Raw genomic sequence first — 19,884 nt, forward strand, 5'->3', positions numbered from 1 at the left:
CCCGGCGCCTGCGGCCCCCGGCCCAACAAGACCGGTCGCCCCGGCCTAGGCTCCAGCCCCCGGCCCTCGAGCGCCGGGGAGCCCCGAGCCCCTCGCCGAGCCCTCGCCGAGCCCCCACCTATCCCACCCCGGGCCGCGATCCCCCAAGACCCCCCGCCCCAGCTGGCCTACCTCACTCACCCGCAGTCCGCGGGCCGCGCGCTCGGCCCGGACGGGCTCCCAGGGCGCGTGCGCGTTACCGCCCCCAAACCTGGTTCTCGGTGCTCCAAGTAAAACGCGGAAGCGGATCACGGCCTGAGAGGAAGGGGTGGGGAGTGGGAAAACCCGGAGTGGATAACCCCTAGAGCGGGAAGCGGAGAGCCGGGAACGCCAGGATCTGCGAGGCAGGTCTGCGGAGTCCGGGGTCGCCTCCTGCGTTTTCAGCGCGAGTGTGAGGGCGCAGGAGGAGGCTGGTTTCTGCAGCCCCCGTCCTGCTGCCGCACCCCGCACCCCACACCCCGCACGCCCTCCACCTCTGCCGGAGCAGGCTCCCTGCATGAGCTAGGCAGGAATTTTACTCTCAAGAAACAACCACATTAAAAACGAATAGATAAAAAGTTGCTGTGAGCCTAAAACTACTCTAAAATATAGTCTATTAAGCCCTGGCCGGTTGGAGCCTTGGTCCACGCACGGAAGGGTCGTGGATTTGATTCCAGACCTAGGGCAAGTATTTGGCTTGCAGGGTCGACCCCGCCCTGCTTGGAGCGCGTGAGGAAGGCAACCCATCCATGTGTCTCTTACATTGTTCCTCTCTCTCTCTCAATAGAAATCCAGTGAGGATTAACATCAACAAAAATACTCTTATTAAAAATGAATAAATGGAAAAGAAAACATTTATCCTGAGTGCTGTTGAAACGGGGTAATAAGGGTACTTGGCAAGAACACAAATAGATTTCAGAAGCAATTACCATAAGGGACTGTAGAATGTTCCAGAAGAAAGATTTCCTGATGAGAAGATTGGGGTGGTCATGAAGTCACCTGAGGCTGGGCTGGAAGGACCAGGCCATTGCAGAGGGACTGGAAAGGTTGGTAAGGGCCCATGCAGAGATAGCAAATGGGCCAAGTACAACCCACCACCATATCCTTTGGCCTTCACATTACTTTCTTAAATTTTTATTTAATTGCAGACACTTCAGATTTAGGAAGTTTCATGTAAAAATCCAGATTTCCAGATTCTCTTGACAAATTGGAGTCTGTGGCAGCACTGGGCTCACCTGGTGTGGCAGGCATGGGGTATGCATAGGCCCTCCCTCTGGGCAGCCTCACTGGCCTCAGTGGCCCCTGGGTGATTTGATTCATGGTCCACCCCTACACACACACACACACACACACACACACACACACACTCACACCTCCCCTGGGCTAGAGTCAAATGCAAATGTCCCTGGAATGGAAACCACAATCAGGGGGCAAGTCCAGTCATTTCCAGGTAATCGGTGGATGGGTTCATTTGGTTGCCCTACTGGGGCAGGAGTGAGATTAATGGCTTGTAATGCTGATGGAAATAGGGTGAAGAGACTAGCCCAAAGGAAGAGACACAGTGCTCCAGACAGCCTGTGCAATGCCACAGAGAGTCCCGAGTGTCTAGAGGAAAAGTGTGTGTGTGAGGGGGAGTGGGGTTAGACAGTGGAGAGACAAGAGGCAAATTGTCACTTCACAATTCTGGACTATTTCCAACATGACAGAAAGCCTTCTCTATAGCGGGATGTTAAAACCATGGTGCTTGTCCTGCAGTTTTTCCTTACCTATTACCCATGGCAGACATGATTAATTAATAACAATCCACTCTCCCTCTGAACCCAGATGCAACTTCACAATCATTTTCTCCATCCAAGACATCCAAGGGATTAGAGTTGGGCATCTCTTCTCTATAATGCCTCTCCTTCCTCTGATATCCCGTTGAATACACCTGGCCTTCATTTATTCACAAATATTTCTTAAATTCCTGCTATGTGATAAGTACTTTGCTAGGTGCTGAGGACGTAGCACTGACAAAGCATACTTCTTTATAATCTACATAAATAATTTTTAATTTATAATTGTGATAGTAAGGGCTAACATTTAGAGAATGCCAAATAAGCTCTAAGTGGCCTAAATTATTTACTTCATTTAACCCTCTCAACTACTAGGTTCTATTATAGTCATGTCCAGAGAGGTAAAGATTCTTGCCCAGGGTCACACAGCTAGTTAGTATCAAAGGCAGAACTGGTACCCAGACAGTGTGGCTCCAGAACCTGCGCATTTACTCCCTCAAAATTCCTACAAAGTACAAGGTAATGAGAGAGAGTAGAGCGGTAATCCAGCCTTGGCTCGGTTGGTGGGGAAGGTGTCCCTGTGAAGGTGATGTTGAAGCTGAAATCAAAAGAGGAGACTGAGTAACATGGTAGAAGCTGGGAGACAAGCTCTCCAGGAGAAGGAACAGCAAAGACAAAGGTATGTGCTCAAGATTACTGAAAACGTATGTCCAAGTATACAAACGTTCAGGGCAGCATTATTCATAATAACTAAAAAGTGTTAACTACCTGCACATCCATCAGCTGATGAATGAATAAACAAAATGTGGTATATTTATACAATGGATTTATTAAGCCATAAAAAAGAATGAAATACTGGTACATGTTACAACATGGATGAACATTGAAAATATTATGCTAAGTGAAGGAAGTCAGTCACAAAGACCATATATTGTAGCTCTGGCTGGGTAGCTCAGTTGACTAGAGTGACATCTGGATATGCCAAGGTTGCAGTTCCATCTCCAATCAGGGCACATACAAGAAGAAACCAGTGAATGGATAAATAAGTGGAACAACAAATCGATGTTTTCTTCTCTCTCTCTCTTTCTTCCTCTCTCTCTCTGAAGCCAATTAAAAATAAATTTAAAGTGACTATATATTGCATCTTTCCATATATATGAAATGTCCAGAATCAACAAATCTGGAGAGACAAAAAGTGGATTCATGGTTTCCAGTGGCTATGGGAAGGGAGAAATGAGCAGTGACTGTTGATGGATACGAGGCAGAATTTATGGTATTAAATTCTCATTCCCCTTGACTCCTCCCCAGAACCAGGATCCACCCACCTTTGTGACATCACCTCTATTGCTAAGCAACAGACTCAGGGCTCCACTAGCCCCTTGAGTCCTGGGGGACACTTTGGACCAAGGTGTTTCAAGAAGGAAGCTTCAGAAGGAAGAAGGTGGTCGACATGTTGCGTGTTGTCGTGGAGTCGACCAAGATTCACCCACCCCTGACCCCCCCACCCAGACCCTGTGTGTCTGTCTTCTTCAGAGGTGAGCACCAAGATTCTGGATGGAAGAGAGGTGCCCCAGGAGGCAACATGTATTCAGTGAAAAAAACAGGATTACTGGTGCCCTGTTATGTAAAAGATGCGCTGTCTGACAGAATGCTGAGGTAGACACCCTCCAGTTCTTTCCAAACTTATCATCTTTATTGCTATTATTTCTTTTATTATGACATTTTTGCCTCCCATTTTTACCAAGGTGTGGTTATGGGAAAAAGAGAAGATTAATACTTTTCTCAAATTATTAATCTCAAGCTTCTACGAACTAAGGCTGTGCCACAAACTCAAGTTTAGAAAAAAATTACCTATTTCCTAGGATCAATGTGAGGATTTTTTATTATTTTAAAATATTTTTTTAAATTTTCTATTACAGTTGACATACATTATTGTATTAGTTTCAGGAGTACACCCCAGTGATTAGACATTACATACTTAATAAGTGATCATCCTGATAAATCTCACACCCACCTGACACCATACTTAGTTATTAGACTATTATTGACTATATTCCCTATGCTTTACATCACCATGACTATTCTATAACAACTAATTTGTGCTTCTTAATCCCTTTATCTTTTTCACCCATCCCTCCAACACCCCTCCCATCTGGCAACTGTCAAAACATTCTCTGTATCTAATTTTGTTTCTGTTCTGCTTGTTCATTTATTTTGTTTTTTAGATTCAATTGTTGATAGATATGTTTATTGCCATTTTATTATTCATATTTTTTGTCTTCTTCTTAAAGAAGACCATTTAGTATTTCATGTAATACTGGTTTGGTGGTGATGAACTCCTTTAGCTTTTTCTTGTCTTGGAAGCTCTTTATCTTCCTTTGATTCTAAATGATAGTTTTGCTGGGTAATCTTGATTGTAGGTCCTTGCTTTTCAACACTTTGAATATTTCTTGCCACTTCCTTCTGGCCTGCAAAGTTTCTGTTGAAATATCAGCTGACAGTCTTATGGGTGCTCGCTTGTAGGTAACTAACTGCTTTTCTCTTATTGCTTTTAAGATTCTTTGCCTTTAACCTTTTGCATTTTAATTATGATGTGTCTTGGTGTGGGCTCTTTGGGTTCCTTTTGTTCGGGACTCTTTGTGCTTACTGGACTTGTACGTCTCTTTCCTTTGCCAAATTAGGAAAGTTTTCTGTCATTATTTTCTCAAATAGATTTTCAATTTCTTGTTCTCTCTCTTCTCCTTCCAGCACCCCCATGATGTGAATGTTGGTATGTTTGAAGTTGTTGCAGAAGCTCCTTTCATTATTCTCATTTTTTGGATTCTTTTTTCTTTTTTGCTCTTCTGATTGTGTGCTTTTTACTTCCTTATATTCCAAATCACTGATTTGATTCTTGGCTTCATCTACTCTACTGTTAATTCCCTGTAAATTATTCTTCAATTTCAATTAATGTATCCTTCATTTTTGACTGGTTCTTTTTTTATTCCATTAAGGTTTTCACTAAGTTCATTGAGCATCCTTATGACCAGTGTTTTGAACTCTGCATCAAGTTGATTGCTTGTCTCCATTTTGTTTGGTTGTTTTTCTGGAGTTTTGTTCTGTTCTTTCATTTGGGCCATGTTTCTTTGTCTTTGCATTTTGGCAGCCTCCCTGTGCTTGTTTCTATGTGTTAGGTAGAGCTGCTTCATCTCCCAGGCTTGGTAGAGTGGCCTAATGTAGTAGGTGTCTGGTAGGGTCCAGTGGCACAGCCTCCCCTATCACTGAAGCTGGATACTCAAGGTGTGCCCTGACCCCGTGTGGGCTACACACCTTCCTCTTGTAGTGCAGGGGCCCACCCCATAGAGCAGGACTTATTTCAGCAGGACTCTGGTGCCCGCTGAGTCTGCCCCTTGAGTGTGTTGCTTGTGGAGATCATTGGGTGATGGTGCTTCAACATGGTCTGAAGCTGTCCACTGAGTGTGCTGGCTCTGGGGCCTCTCGGGATGTGAGGCCAAGGTCAACCACTGCTTGAGTTTTGCTTGGGAACATTTGACATAAGCTACAAAGCAATCTGAAGATGGCTATCGCTGTGTTGGGCTCGGAGGTGCCCAGCTAGGCCAAGCTGTGAACCAAGGCCTGCTGCCACTAGTGCAGGGCCTGGGGCCACTTAGATAGAGGCACAGGACTCTCTGAGGCCAGATGTTGCTTGTTTGAGAGAATTTAGGAAAATCTGAAGCATGAGCCAAGACATGCCATTCGTATGGAAAAGCCACTGGAAACAGCATGGGGTGGGCCTGAAAATTGGGTGGGGTGGGGCCTCAGGGAATCACCAGGATGGGGAACAGTGTGAGCCAGGTTGGTGGAGACTCAGATATGGTGTCCACCTACTGGCTCTGTGGGGCAAGTCTCAGAAAAGGAGCAATGGTCTCCGCCAGCACTTCTGTCTGGGATAAAGCTGCCCCTCCAACTCTTGCCCTGGTGCCAAACAATTAAGTTCTTCCCCATATGTCTCTGGTTCCTTTCAAGCTGCTGAACCTCCCTCCCCAGCTCAGAGGAAGTGAGTCTGAGTAAGTCCCTGTGTGGGCCCTTTAAGAGGAATGCCTGTGACTCCAGCAGCCTCCATGTCACTCGGCCACACTCTCTGCTGATTTTTACAGCCCAAAGTTATGGGAACTTCCCTTCCTGGCACTGGAACCATGGGCTGGGAGGTCTGGTGTGGGGCTGGGACACCTCACTCCTCTGGGAAACCTCCACAGCCTTTCCACCCCGGTGACCTTCTATACCTGGCCCGTCATTCTTGCTCTGCTCCTGTTTACCTGTCTATAATAGAAAGAATCAGTGCCATGTCACACCTGCCATTATAGACTTGACATTTTCTTTTTTTAATCTTCACTTGAGGATATGCTTCTATTGGTTTTAGAGAGAGAAGAAAGTAGAGGGGGAGAGAGAGAAACATTGATGTGACAGTGAAGCATCAATCTGTGCACAGGACAACACACCAACCGAGCCACAGCACCAGGGCAACTTGAAGTTTTCTTAGAGCTTCCCACCTTTCTTTATCCCACTTGAACCTAGACTTTGAAGCATTTCCTGTCACCAATGCCAGCCCTTTGGTGTCTTTGCAGATGTCAAGAAGAACACTTCTGAGGCAGAAGGAAATAACCCCACATGGAATGAGGTAAGATGTACAGGGGCAAGCCCAGAAGAGGCAGTGACACCCAATAGTGAGGATAGGTCTAGGGAGAGGACATGGAGCCTCATGAGCTTTTCCCAAAGCTGGGCATCTTGGCCCTGGGAGTAGCCTCTGAGCTGACAAGGCTATGAGTCCTGAGGGCTACACCAGCCATATCTGCCCATTGCTGCCTTGGCCCTTTTCCCCCACTCTGGGGATGGACTGTGGTGTGGTCTATCTTGTTCAACATGGCCACCTTTATGTCCTCAGAAACCTGAAGCAAAGACAAGGCTCCCTGTGCAGGATCCATGCTCATCTTCCATTCATCCATGACCCCTCTGCCCCTTGGTCCCCAAACCTCTTAACATGCCCACAACACTGCCTTTCAAGCTAGGGGGGCCTAAGTAGGATACCTAGCACCTTTGTGAAAGGTAGCAAACGCCATCCTCTGAGGAAATTAGACTTGAGGGGGTATCCTCAGGTCGAAAGACACATAGTGCTAGCCCGTTGTCTGCATCTTTCTCATTTCCTAGAAGGATGGGAAGGGGAGGGATGCTGACCTCTTTGTGTATCCCACAGACCCTAATTTGGCACCTCTGGAACCGCCCCCTACAGAATGACTCTTTCTTACAAGTTATCCTTCAGGACTTGGGCGCAGCAAAGGAAGAAAGGTGAGAGAGAGAGAGGCACAAGAAGCCTGGCTCTGACCAAAGCTACAAGAAATGCTGCATCCCCTGTCTCTAATCCATAATTCAGATGCAAGGACCAGAACACATTCCAGCCAGCTACTGAAAAAAAAAAAAAAAAAAGGGCAGGGGCTTGTGGAGGGTAGTGAAGCTAGGAGTGAAGATCAACCAGAACTAGGAAGCTAGGAGCCCAGGAACAGTCTGTCTCCTCTGAAGACATGGGATTCTCAAATCTCTCCTTCTCCCTGCCTATCTCATCAAGGCCCCATTCACCTAAGACTGACATCCACTGAGATAGAAGCTATGGCATCCTAGAGCAAAATTCCTACAACGAAAGAATCTAATTGGCCCCGGTCAGGTGCCACCCCTAGTCCAATTTACTGTTATTTGGCATAGTTCCCACTCAGGATGAGTGTAGGAGCAGAGCTGCTGGGAAGAGGCTGGGCAGGCAGAACCAGTAACCGGGGCTCCCACTGCCCAGGAGTCCCAAAGCCATTCCCAGAGACTTGAGAGCCCTGTATCCTCTGATGGATGCTCCCCATCACTGCATTCTTCCTTCAACCCCTCTGTGGACAACACAGCTGCTAGGAGAGAAAACCATATCTAGATAAAATCCTGCTTGGGACAGGGAAGGACACCCCTTCCCCTGGCTTAGGCTCCCATACTTGCTGCTCATCTCCCCAGGTTCGTCGGCATGGCTACAGTGCTGCTCAAGCCCTTGGTGAAAAAACCAAAAGAGGTTCTTTTTGTGAAGGATCTGGCCCTACTCAACCATTCCATGCTGCCCACAGGCGTGAGTTGGGCCCCAGGAAAGGTTGCTAGAGGATTGGGGACAGCCAGAGAAACTGGGCTACTCTACCCCAATAAAGGCCCAGTGACCTCACCCAGAGAGTGTTTCCTGCCCACGGGGGGCCCCATCACACTGCCATCATCTCCCCGACTTTCCTACCTTTCCACCCACCTGCCCACCCACCATTTAGACTACTTAGTTGATCATTCACTGGGTATCGGTGACTGTGCTAGGCCCGGGATACTATATTGAATGAAACCCACAGTCTATTGGAGTAGGCACCACTCACAGTGACAAGTGCTCCAGCACAGTGTACAAGAGTGAAGAGAGCTAAGTCACTGAGGTCAAGAGGGAACGAATGATTCTGCTTGGGAGGTCATGGAAGGCTTTACAGAGGAGGTGATTAAGACACGTGGAAACAAACAAAGACCAACCAGTTGAGAACCAGCAAAGGCTATGTATTCGGAACTAGCAATAGCAAGGGAGTCAACCACCATCACTTGAGTTTGGCAGAGACTCAAAGGCAGGCAGAGGAGAGGGAAAACTCTACATTGGGGGGAAAAAAGCTCCAGGTTTGTGTGAATGGGAGGCTATTGGCCTAGGGAAGCTGTAAGTGATGTCACTAGAGCTGGGTGTCCTGTGATTGGTTAAGGTGCACATTTGGCTTTCTCTGATTAGTCCTAAGCTGGAAGTGGAGACAAAAATGAGGGAAGTTGCAGTTATTAATCAAGTCCTGGCCATTTGGGGCTGATTACTATTGTTTGCTTCCTGGATTATTGTTGCTGGAGCTAGTGGTCTGAATTCTTATAAGTCTGATTTACAGCACACTGGCTTCCTGGGCTGGTTACTGTAGATACTGGGTTGATTTCCTGGACTGAGTGCTGCAGATTGTGGGGCAAAGTTCCACTTTCATATATGCTCTGGCCATTGTCCATTTGTCTATTCAGTTTATAACCACCAATTTACAACCTCTCTGCACCCGGACTGCACAATGCCCCATGGTGTGGCCTTGCAATATGGCCAGCATCACTCCACCCAGGAGAACTGGACTTGAACCTACCAGGCTTGGCTGGATTCTGGTGCTAGGACTGGGCCAAAAATTGCATGGTTTGGCTTACAGCTCCCTTGCCTTTGCCTTATAGTGTACTATCACCCTACATGTGGCCCATATGACCAAACAGGATATTAAGAAGACAGGTATGTATGTTCATGGAGCTTACCCCTGCCTTTCCCCAAGCATAGCTGGATGAGCATTTTGGGATCTTCAAGACCCAACCCTTGAGGCCTATAAAAGGATTGTAACCAGGTTAGTGTCTACAGGCCAGATCTCCAGACACTTAGCTGAGGCTGTCACCTCAATATGTCCATTTGTATCTCTAGACATGCAGCCTCCAATGGGCTGCAAAGAGAGGTAAGGATGGCCATTTCCAAGAGCCCCCATGTGTGGAGAGTGGGACCTGGGGTTACTGAAGGTAGGCGGGGGCCCATGGAATGTTCTGGGGTAGACGTGTCCCTATCAGGTCTTGGCCATGCTTTTAGTTAGGAACTAGCCTTTGGGGATAGAATGAGAAAATGAGGAAAAGTCCTCAAAATGTCCTGAGCCCCAGCCTCTGAGAGCTCACCCTGGACTGTGTTTCTCCAGGGGATGAAGGCCTCCTGGACATAACTGCAGGAGAAGTAGCCAGGCAGAAGCAGATGGTTCCCAGCTACGCTGTGCGCAAGGAGCTCTCCTCAAAGCCTCAGCACTTCCAGGTGAGGACCTTCCAGGTTGAAAGCCCATGTAATTTGCCTGACACCTCATGGTGTTCCCAGGTTATCCCACCTCTCCACAAGGTCGTGGCAGAGGGTTGGAGCTTCAGATCGAGCTACAGGTTCTCAGATCCTCACTGCATCCCTGCTCATCCAAGGGCCACCACTCTGGGGAACTTCTGCACATAGCTGAAGCTAGAGACACTCTTAGTGCAGTAGGAGGCACTGGTGGCTGTGCACCAGCAGGTCCTGGCAGGTGCCAGGGAGACAGAGAAGAAGGCCTGGGCCCTGCCCTGCAGGAGTCCACGGGATTCTTGACAACACAAGGCCAGCCACGTGCAAGGTCAAATTAGCTGGATGGGAGAGCTGAGGACAGTTTGAGGGATTCGTGGGATGGTTCATGGGCTCCACTGTGAATCCTGTAACCCCCAACTTCCCTTCAATCTCAAACCGGTGACCTAACATTTCCGCCATGGCTTCGTCTGCCTCCGCCTGCCACTTGCTCAGGAGGCTGGGAGCCATCCTTGACTGCTCCTGTTCCTCACAGAACTCCTTGCATCCAGCCACTGGCCAAGGCCAGCGCTTAACTTAATATCACCTGACTGCTCCCGTTTCTCCATCGCCACTTCCATTCCTTGGCTCAAGCCATCCATCACCTCCCTGGACCAAACTCCAGGCTTCCAGCTCTTTCCTGTCCCTTCTTCATGCAAGTTGGTCTTTCAAAGATGTCATTCTCATCATGTGATGCACCTGCTTAAAAATATCCTTAAGCCCAGGTCGGTTTGGCTCAGTGTTAGATCGTCGGCCTGAGGACTGGAGAGTCCTGAGTTTGATTCCAGCCAAGGGCACGTACCTTGGTTACAGGCTCGATCCCCAGCCCCAGGGTTGGGGCACCTGCAGGAGGCAACCAATCAATGTGTCTCTCACACTGATGTCTCCCCCCCCCCCTTCCACTCTCTATGAAAAACCAATGGAAAAAGTACCCTTGGGTGAGAATAAAAAATAAAATGTCCTTAAGTATAAGGACACCCCAATGTCCCCAGGACAAAAGCCAAACTCCTTACAATGGCTTCCCAGGCCCTAGATACACCAAGCCTGCCACTCCAAGCCACCCTCTCTCCTGCCCCTGCCACTCTACCCCACGTGAACATCCTGGACAACTCACAGTCCCCATCCTCGAGCTTCTCTCCAGGCCAGGCCTTTGCACGCGCTGCCTTCAGAGTACCTTCTCCTTCCTGTTGGCCCCACTCTTTTTCACCAGGTTAGTTTTCCACAGGAGAGAAGGTCAGTGTGCCTATGCCACTCCCCCTCCTATGTTGCGGTGGCTAGGACCAAATGCTGGCTCGAGGGCCTGCAGCCTGGTTTGGCCTACTCTAGTCTCTGATGCTCAGGCGGCTGCTGTGAGTCCGTCTCTGAAGGACCCCTGACTTGTTGGAGACACAGGAGGCCTCAAGGAGAATGGCCGGACCCACGGCCTGGTCTGGGAGCGCCGTATACTATTTACTCCCTGTAGTCAGGCGTCAAGCTCCCAAGGCTGTGCACCGCTCCCCACGGCCAGCGCTATTTCCTCCTTCCCGGGCTCAGCCCGCCTGGATCTTACATGACTCTAAGTTGCTCTTCTCCCTCCTGCTTTCCAATTCTAGACTCAGATGTCACAGTCCCTTTACTGAGTCTTGGTAAAGTACATAAAAGCAGCAGAAGAAATCACAAATCAGAGATTATACCACGATTGTAGATTCAACTGCATGGAACTTTAAATTTTTCAATTCCTTAAAAAGATCATAGGTAAATAAAAATCAGCCCTGGCCAGTGTGGCTCAGTTGGTTGAGCACTGTCCCATGCATGGAAGGGTCACTGGTTCGATTCCTGGGCAGGGTACATACCCAGGCTGTGGGTTAGATGCCCGGTCAGGATGCATGTGGGAGGCAACCAATTGATGTTTCTCTCTCCCTCTCCCTTCCTCTCTCTCTAAAATCAATAAAAATTTATTTTAAAAAAGAAAATAAATAAAGTAAAAATCAACAAACAGAAACATTAGACTGTTTTTCTTCTTCTGTAACAAACCCACTCCAGTGGAAAAGAAAACCAAGTCCACATCTTTGGTTTCATCAAACCAAGATGAAAAGGGCAAGGCAGTGGAGTGACAGTTCCCAGAAGGAAACAGCCAGGCCTGTCTCCAGGCAGGCAGATCCAGCTCCTGCCAGCCTTCCCCCTGTGGGTTCTCCTATTCACAGTAGATTTTTCTCATCACATTTGGTTCTTTTAGAGAGAATCCCTGTGGGAGAAGGGGAGCCCAGGTCCCCAACATCAGGGTCTCATTTTTGTCCCTGGTAGGTTCAAGTAAAGGTGTTTGAAGCCCGCCAGCTCATGGGCAATGACCTCAAGCCAGTGGTGAAGGTGGTCATCGGAAGCCAGCAATACTACACACGGACCAAGAGGGGAAACAACCCTTTCTTCAATGAGGTGGGCCATACGTGGCTTTCAGGGCTGAAAGGGCGGGCACTTTCGCCAGTTGAGCCAGTGGGCTGGGCATTTCCTGCAGGTGGGAAGCCAGCTTGCTCCTTGATGAGGGCATTGTCATGTGTTCCATAAACATTTACTGAGCACCTACAGAGGGTCGAGCACTGTGCTTGGCACTGGGAACACAGACGGGTAATTTGCAGGAATTAGTGATAGAACCGTAGACCTGGGGAGGGAAGCCTACAAAATGCACTGGGGCTTGTCATGGATGACACTTGGGAGCCATGCAAGGATCGAAGCAGGAGAGTGACAGAGCCAGGTTTGCATTTGGGAAGGAAGTTCTGGCTGCATCGGGGTGGGGGTGGAGTGGACTGACAGGGCCATCTGGAGGGAGACAGAGGCTTCAATCTCCATCCCAGGGTGGCTAGCTGGGCCTTAAGCAGCTCACAACAGGTTCTCTGGGAACCCCCTACCCCTACCCTTTACCCAGGCAGAAAACCCTCCGGGAGCCTGGCAGGCCTCTGCTTCCTGAGGGCGAGCGTGAGGGCAGTGTCAGCTGAGAGTTACTGAAATGGGCAGGTGACGGGAGGAAGTCCACCTCTCTGAGCTTTTGGGCTTACCGAGTCGCTGGGTCAAGTGGTGGAAGAAACATCGTCTACCCCCATCCCTATCCTGTCCTTCAGATCTTCTTCCAGAATTTCCATGAGATTCCTGCAAAGTTCTTCGATGACTCCATCTTAATCCAGGTGAAGAACCAGAAAAGATGGGTCCACTCCCTCGTCCCACCTCAGTTCTGGGAAAGCACGTCATTCCCCGCAACCCCTCCCTTAGAGCCAGAGTCACTTCAGATGGTCTTTCTGACTCCAGGGCAGCATCTCCACCACCTTCCTCACTCCCTGGCAGCCAGACCCTCATTCATTCATTCATTCATTCATTCAGTAAATATGAAATGCCAACTGCGAGGCCCTGACCTGGTTGGACACTGAGTTGAACAAAACAGCCTCTTCCCATGTGCCAGGCCCCTCATGCCACCAGAGGACCCCTCTAATGTCCGCTAGAAGTGGCACATTCCATTCTCTTACCAGAGGGAGCCCAGTGGTGAACACGTGCTCATCACATGTCCCCCAAGTGCCCAGCGCAGGGCCAGGAGAAGGAGGAGGCCTCCCCTCCACGAGTTTCCCCACGCGTGGGAACGCAGGCATGTAGGACAGCCAGGACAGCAGGCAGTGAGGGCCGAGTGTTGACCTTCGGGTTGACCAAATGAATAGGCCTCTGTAATCAATTTTTCATCAGGAAAATGGAACTAAAAACCTGAACCTCAGGGTTTCTCTGAGGATTAAAGGATATACAGCGTTGGCCACTGGGAAGCTGGAGAAAACCCTGGAGAATTCTGAGTGTGCCCTTGGGGCTCCTGCCCTGGGCGTGGGGGAGATGGGCGGTGTAAACTAAGCTCTCTCTGGGCATCCCCTTGCAGGTGATGAATTCCAGGATGTTGAGATCCAATGCGGAGATCGGGAGATTCCAAGTGAGCACTGGAGAAAGGGGGAGGTTTGGGGGACCAGTCATAGAGACCCACCCACCCTGGGGCTCCAGGCACAGGCCCAGAAAGGACTTGGATTTTCATGAGAAAGATCCAGATTTGGATCCACCCACCAACTGGGTGGCTTAGACAAGTGTCTGAGCCCCTAGTTCCTCATCTGTAAAATAAGGGGGATAATTTCCTCAGCCACAGGGTTGTGAGGGTTAAAGAGTGTAGTATTGGTGAAAGCACCAGATGCCATGTTGAAACCCCACACTTCTAATGGGATCGACACAGTTCAAGCTTCTGTCTCCAGGAAAAGGAAGCAGGGGATCCAAAAAGGCCGACCTAATTATTGGAAAAACCCAGAGAAAGATCACTGCCCGTGAGGACAGAGTGAACGGTTTGCTTTGAAAAGACACAGGCTGAGGCAAGGAAAGTTTACATAGTCACAAAGGGCCACACGAAGATTCCCCAAACCCAGGAAGGTCAGAAAAGGTAGTGTTGCCAGGTTAAATACAGGAGCCCCATTAAATCTGAATTTTAAACAACAGGTACTTTGTAATTAGAAGTATGCCCCAAATATTGCATGACTCCTCAGGAAACATTGCAGGGGAGAAATGTATCCTGAAAAGTAGTCATTGTTGATGTGCAATTCAAATTTTAAGCAGCTTCTGTGTTTTTATTTCCTAAACCTGGCAACCCACCATAAAAGGGCTCCACCCTGGGAAAAGGCAAATTTAAGACAAATTAAAGTTAGGTCACTTTCTCATTACTTGTAATAAGCACATGAACAGTCATGAACTACCCCTCCCGCTGTCTTGCCCTTGAAGCAGAAGTGCAGGCTTAGAAATTAAGATTCTGGAGAGGGTAGATGGCACGAGGTCAAAAAGGTTGTGTTTTGACAAAGGCCACTGAGAAATTTTCAGACAAGTACCAACCATATGAACTGCTGAGTAAAATACAGAGGGCAGAGAAAACCTGAGCTTTTAAAAAAAATATGTTACTTTTGGGGAAAATTTCAAACATACCTAGAAGTAGAGAGAAACGTATCAATTCCCACCTCCTCCTCTCTCGGCTTCACCAATTCATTGCCAATCAGGTTTTTATCCACACCCAGCCCATGTCCCCAGGCCCTAGGAATCACTTTGACTCAAATCTCAGACACGATATCATTTTATTTTTTAAATATTTCAGTGTATAGTTCTAAAACATTTTATTAAGCATAACCAAATACAGCTATCACATTTAATTAAAAACCTTTCTAATTTGGTATTCAAATTCTCCTAATTGTCTTGTGAATTCCTTTTACAGTTTGCTCAAATCAGGATCCAAACAAACCAGGTGCATACATTGCAGTTGGTCAAAATGCATTTTCAGGTCTCTTTTATTCTGTTGATCCCATCCCCTTTTTTTCCTTGCAATTTATTTGTTAAAGAAACAAATTTGTTTGTCTTATAGAGTTTCCCCCCAGTCTGGATTTTGCTGATTGCATCTCTAGGGGATCACTTCTCAGGTCCCTCTGCCCACATATTTCCATCTCTTTGCCAAAGTGACTTCAGCAGGAGACACAGAATGTCTGTTGGTCTCTCTTTTCTTGGCAACAGCTACTGATGATCACTTCCTAGATCTACTGCTTCATTAGGGGTGACTGAGGTTTTGGGGGTTTTAGAGGTGACTGAGCTTTGTTTTGTTTTCTTCCAGCTTTATTGAGGCACAACGGACATACAATGAATTATACATGTTTAAAATATATAATTTGATATATTTAAAAATATGTATACACTTGTGAAACCATCATCATAATCAAGATAATGAACATATCTATCACATCTGTCATCCCCAAAAAGTTTCCCTGTGTCCCTTTGTAGTTCTCCCCTCTAACCCCCATCCCACCTCCTCCTATCCCCAGGCAACCAGTGGCCTGCTTTCTGTAACTATAGACTGCTTTGTATTTTCTAGAATTTTATATAAATGGAATCATACAGTATGTATTGTTTTTGTTTGGCTGCTTTCACTCAGCATAATTATTTTGAGATTCATGTATGTTGCATGTATCAATAGTTCATTCCTTTTTATTGCTGAGTAGTACATTGTATGGATATACCACAGTTTGTTTATCCATTCACCTGTTAATGAACATTTAGATGATTTTCAGTTTTTGGCTATTACAGTAAAGCTACTGTAACATTGATGTATTATATAAATCTTAGTTTGGACATATTTAATTTCTCAAGTAGATATGTAGAAATGGAATCACTAGTTCGTATGGTAGGGGTATGGTTAACTTTTAAAGAAAATTCTTAATGGTGTTTCCCCAAAATTCCAAACAAGTTTTATCACTTTTTATTCCCACCAGAGGTGTATTAGAGTTCCAGTTGCTCCACATTCTCATCAACACTTGATATAGTCCATCTTTTTATTTTAGCCACTCTGATTATGTATAGTTGTACCTCATGGTGATATACTTCCCTGATGACTAATGATGTTGAGCATCTTTTCACGTGCTTGTCATCTATGTATCTCCTTTGTCTGCTCAAAATGTCTGTTCAAATCTCTTGCTTGTTTTCACTGAGTTGTTTTCTTACTATTGAGTTTTGAAATTTTCTTATATATTCTGGATACAAGTCCTTTATCAGATATATGACTTGGAAATGTTTTCTCCCGGTATTTGGCTTGTCCTTTCATTTGCTTATTGGCGTCTTTCAAAGAGGAGAAGTTTTTAAATTTCGATGAAGTCCAGTTTATCAGAGTTTTCTTTTATGGATTGTGCTTTTGTTGTTGCATCTAAGAAATCTTTACCTACCTGATCCAAGGGGGTAAGTGGTTTTAAAGCAGGCCTAACATGCAGGATCTGGGGACTGCTCCGTGGACCCTTCAGATGTGAGCTACAAGGGTGGTCTTGCCTAATCGCATTTCAACCCTGTACCACATCCCTCCAGCCTGTCAGAAACCTTCTCCCAGGGAAAAGGAAAACTCAGTGTCTCTGCCAACTCCTCCCTTGACGATTCTCTTCCCCAGACAAGAGAAGCCCTTGGAGAGGGGAGGGTCAGTGCTATGTTCGCCAGGCAGTGCTGCTTGGTGGTTAAGTATCCTTTCAATCCAGGCCTCCTAATTTATTACCTGTAAGACCTTGAGCACTTCTCCCAAACTCAGTATCTTCCTCTGTAGAATGGAGGAGATATGGATCAACTTCTAGGTTGTTGCAAAGATTTAAAAAGTTAGGGCAGGGCATGTGGCTAATATTGTCATCAGCTTAGCTGGTACTACAAATCTTGGCTGGAGGTCCTAACTAATCTTTATTCCACTTTTATCTTTTCAGACGGATATTGGTTTTATCTACCATTCTCCAGGTAAGTAAACAGTTTTTGCAAATATGTGTGGCTTCTGAGAAAATTCAGGCCAGGTGTCAAAATGTTACAAAATTGCTGCACATTCAACACATGGGGGAGAATATTTGAGGGTGTGAATTATTTTCTGTACTTGATAATATCTTACTGTACTTCATGGTATTTTATATAAAAACATCTTTCTCTTCAAAACTGAAGGAATCCCTTTGGGTCAAATGCTAATCTTTTAAGGCAACCTTGGGCTGACTTTCTATTTTTCTTTTTTAAATTTATTTATTTGAGAGAGAGAGAAACATCAACTTGATGTTCCATTTATTTATGTCTTCATTCGTTGATTGTTGTATGTGCCCTGACTGGGGATTGAACCTGAAACCTTGGTGTGTCCGGACAGCGCTCTAACCAACTGAGCTACCAGGCCAGGGCCAGCCTCAGGCTGACTTTCTATTTTTGAGGCCACTGGGGAATTGAAGTTTGAGTAGAGGTTGCCTCTGTGGCCAGGCCATCACATACATGCCAGGTTGAGGTTGGGACTTAAAGCTGGGGAGAATTCTTGTCTTTCTCATACCAGGACAGTAACAAAGCTGTAGGTTCTCAGAATGGGAAAGAGGGTCCCTATTTTTTAATGGCAATAGCTGGCAGCCTGGTGAGTACGCTCTCTTGTCTTAATGGTAGGAGTGACTCTCATTTTGCTGCTACTGGATAGCAATCAGAATATACGAGATGTGTTTCCACACCCCTCTCCCACGCAAACAAAGACTGGTTTCAGGGGAGAGGGCTGGAAACTGGAAGCTGGTCTCCCATGGACCCTGTGCCTCTCCAGGTCACGCACTCCAGAGGAAATGGTTAGGCCTCTGCCAGCCAAATGAACCGAACAATGGTGTGAGAGGCTACCTGAAGGTCACCATCTGTGCCCTCGGTGTGGGAGACCAGGCCCCGGTGAGGCTGCCCCCTACACCCAAGTAACATTTCCTACCTGGCTGCTTCTGTGGGGCACTCCTGAGCTTCCAAGTGACCATGGACCTTCATATGCTTTCATCTGTCCACTGTGTCACTTCCGAGTTGTCCACTTACTCCCCCCAGTGGCCTTGGCCGTGACCTCCCTGTGACTCTGACCCTGTTAGCTCTCTGGTCTCTCCAGGTAGATCAAAAGCCGCCCTATGGGGATGATGACATCAAAATTCATATCTACAAGTCAACGATGGTCCCGATGAAGAAGGCCCACTTACAGTTCTACATCTACTGCGCGGAGGACCTTCACCTTAGTGAGTCAGGGTGGCGGAAGGAAGCCACCCTGAGGAGCCCTACGCAGTGGCACCCTAGGTTCCCATGGGGCTTCCCTATGGGAACACTGACCTAAGATCTGGGGTGGAGGGAGAGGGTGAAACTAAAGCTCATCAATAGTCGTTTTATAGAGGCCCCATACACACCCTTTAAAATGGCCGTATCTCCCTGACTTGTCTCTGATGCTGGGGTGCAAGGTTCACTATGCCAGCCCCCATCCCTCTGCCATTATGGGTCATGACACAGAACAGCACACACAGAGACAGTGAAAATGGGAGGGGTCTGCCCAGGGGGCGCCAAACCACATTATGGGGAAGGGTTTTAAGTTGTCCTGTCACCTCTCCATCTCCTCCTCCTCAAAAAAAAATTTTAAATGCTCTTGTCTCAGAAATCTTTTAACTTCTTGTCCACAGAGAAACACCACCTAGTGAGCCCAATGTTGGAGGTGGAACTAATTGGAGAAAAGGTAAGTGTAGAAAGGGTGTGTATGTGGCTTAGAGAAATGGTTACCTAGAAAAAAATAGTGTAGGGGTAAGGCTGGATTGGTAGGCCGGACCCCAGGAGTCATCTCCCAGTTCTTCCATCAAAGGGCCATGTGATCCCACTGATAGGAACTCTGTGAAGTTGGGGACCGTGGCTTAGCCACTGTCTCCCAGAGCTGTGCCCAGTGCCCAGCGTGGAGACGATGCCCCCTGAAAACCAAAGTCATTAAATCCGGCCCGTGTATAAGAGGAGAGGGCTTAGTGTTCACCTTTTGAAGGAGGGAGTACCAAAAGGTTGGTGGACATGTCTTAGAACCATCGCTCTGAGGGTGGTTTGTACTCTGGATCTAGGTGAGGTGATCTTGAGTGGTCGATGACACATATTTTTCAAGATTTTTAATATTTATGTGTTTTTCTGAGTGTGTATTAAAAGTTTAATCAGTCCAACTACTCTTTGAGTTCTCTGACATGACTGTTTAAGGCTAGATTTAGAAATGCTGCTGCTGCCGACGGAGATGTTTTGATCACTTTTCTGTTGGGATCTTAGAGTTCATCTAACACAATCTAACGTGTTAAGGAATCTGGACCTGGGCAGGTGCCCAAAGGACTAAAGTTGTAGCCGATGAGCAGTCGTCCAAGTGCTTCAGGCCAGGGCATCCCATGATCAGCCCTGGGCTGCAGACGGCATCCTTCTGTGGGCTGGACTGGCAGGGCTGGAAGGTGAGGCTGTGGAGAAAGCAGGGGACAGGCTGGCACTGACATGGCTTTGGTATGTTCCCAGCTGAATACACAGGTGAAGACCCAAACTGAGAACCCGATCTGGAACCAGGTCCTGACCGTCCATACTCAGGTATTGACATCCTGCCTTGCCTGCCCTCCTCCCGCCCATGAACAGGAGGGGTGTCCAGGTGTTGTGTGTGTAGAGGTGAGGAAGGAGGGCCAGGAAGCACACAGGGAGGAGGGCTCCACCTGGCAGGGAGCACAAGGAGGCCCAAGGCTATGATGGAAACCCTTATTATATCCAGTATTAATGAGTGGGCCATACAACTGAACATTCCAGAAAACTTACACGTGTCCTTTCACCTACATTAAACAACAAAACAATCACTTTAAAGACTCATTC

General features: G+C 47.3%; 2 protein-coding genes across 8 annotated transcripts in view; one reads left to right on the forward strand and one right to left on the reverse strand.

The window, feature by feature from the left end:
* KANSL3 (KAT8 regulatory NSL complex subunit 3) overlaps positions 1 to 267 on the reverse strand; it is a 36,960-nt gene extending 36,693 nt beyond the window's left edge. For 2 of the 7 annotated variants that reach the window (XM_081156880.1, XM_081156878.1), the window contains exon 1: positions 181 to 267. The gene's annotated coding sequence lies outside the window, so the exon portion shown is untranslated. Of the gene's footprint in view, positions 1 to 171 lie in introns of all 7 variants that reach the window. The other 5 variants (XM_081156881.1, XM_081156877.1, XM_081156883.1 and 2 more) reach the window with 4 other exon arrangements.
* Positions 268 to 3,243: 2,976 nt separating this feature from the next.
* FER1L5 (fer-1 like family member 5) overlaps positions 3,244 to 19,884 on the forward strand; it is a gene marked incomplete at both ends in the record, with an annotated part of 45,900 nt that continues 29,259 nt past the window's right edge. The window contains 14 exon segments of the mRNA XM_081156440.1: positions 3,244 to 3,328; positions 6,398 to 6,450; positions 7,024 to 7,115; positions 7,815 to 7,923; positions 9,063 to 9,117; positions 9,563 to 9,672; positions 12,004 to 12,132; positions 12,813 to 12,875; positions 13,604 to 13,654; positions 16,971 to 17,001; positions 17,819 to 17,934; positions 18,137 to 18,260; positions 18,693 to 18,745; positions 19,543 to 19,611. Coding sequence (XP_081012566.1) covers positions 3,244 to 3,328; positions 6,398 to 6,450; positions 7,024 to 7,115; positions 7,815 to 7,923; positions 9,063 to 9,117; positions 9,563 to 9,672; positions 12,004 to 12,132; positions 12,813 to 12,875; positions 13,604 to 13,654; positions 16,971 to 17,001; positions 17,819 to 17,934; positions 18,137 to 18,260; positions 18,693 to 18,745; positions 19,543 to 19,611 — 1,140 coding nt within the window.

The sequence above is a fragment of the Miniopterus schreibersii genome (assembly GCF_964146895.1).
Source record: "Miniopterus schreibersii genome assembly, chromosome: 13".
Classification (NCBI taxonomy): Eukaryota; Metazoa; Chordata; class Mammalia; order Chiroptera; family Miniopteridae; genus Miniopterus; species Miniopterus schreibersii.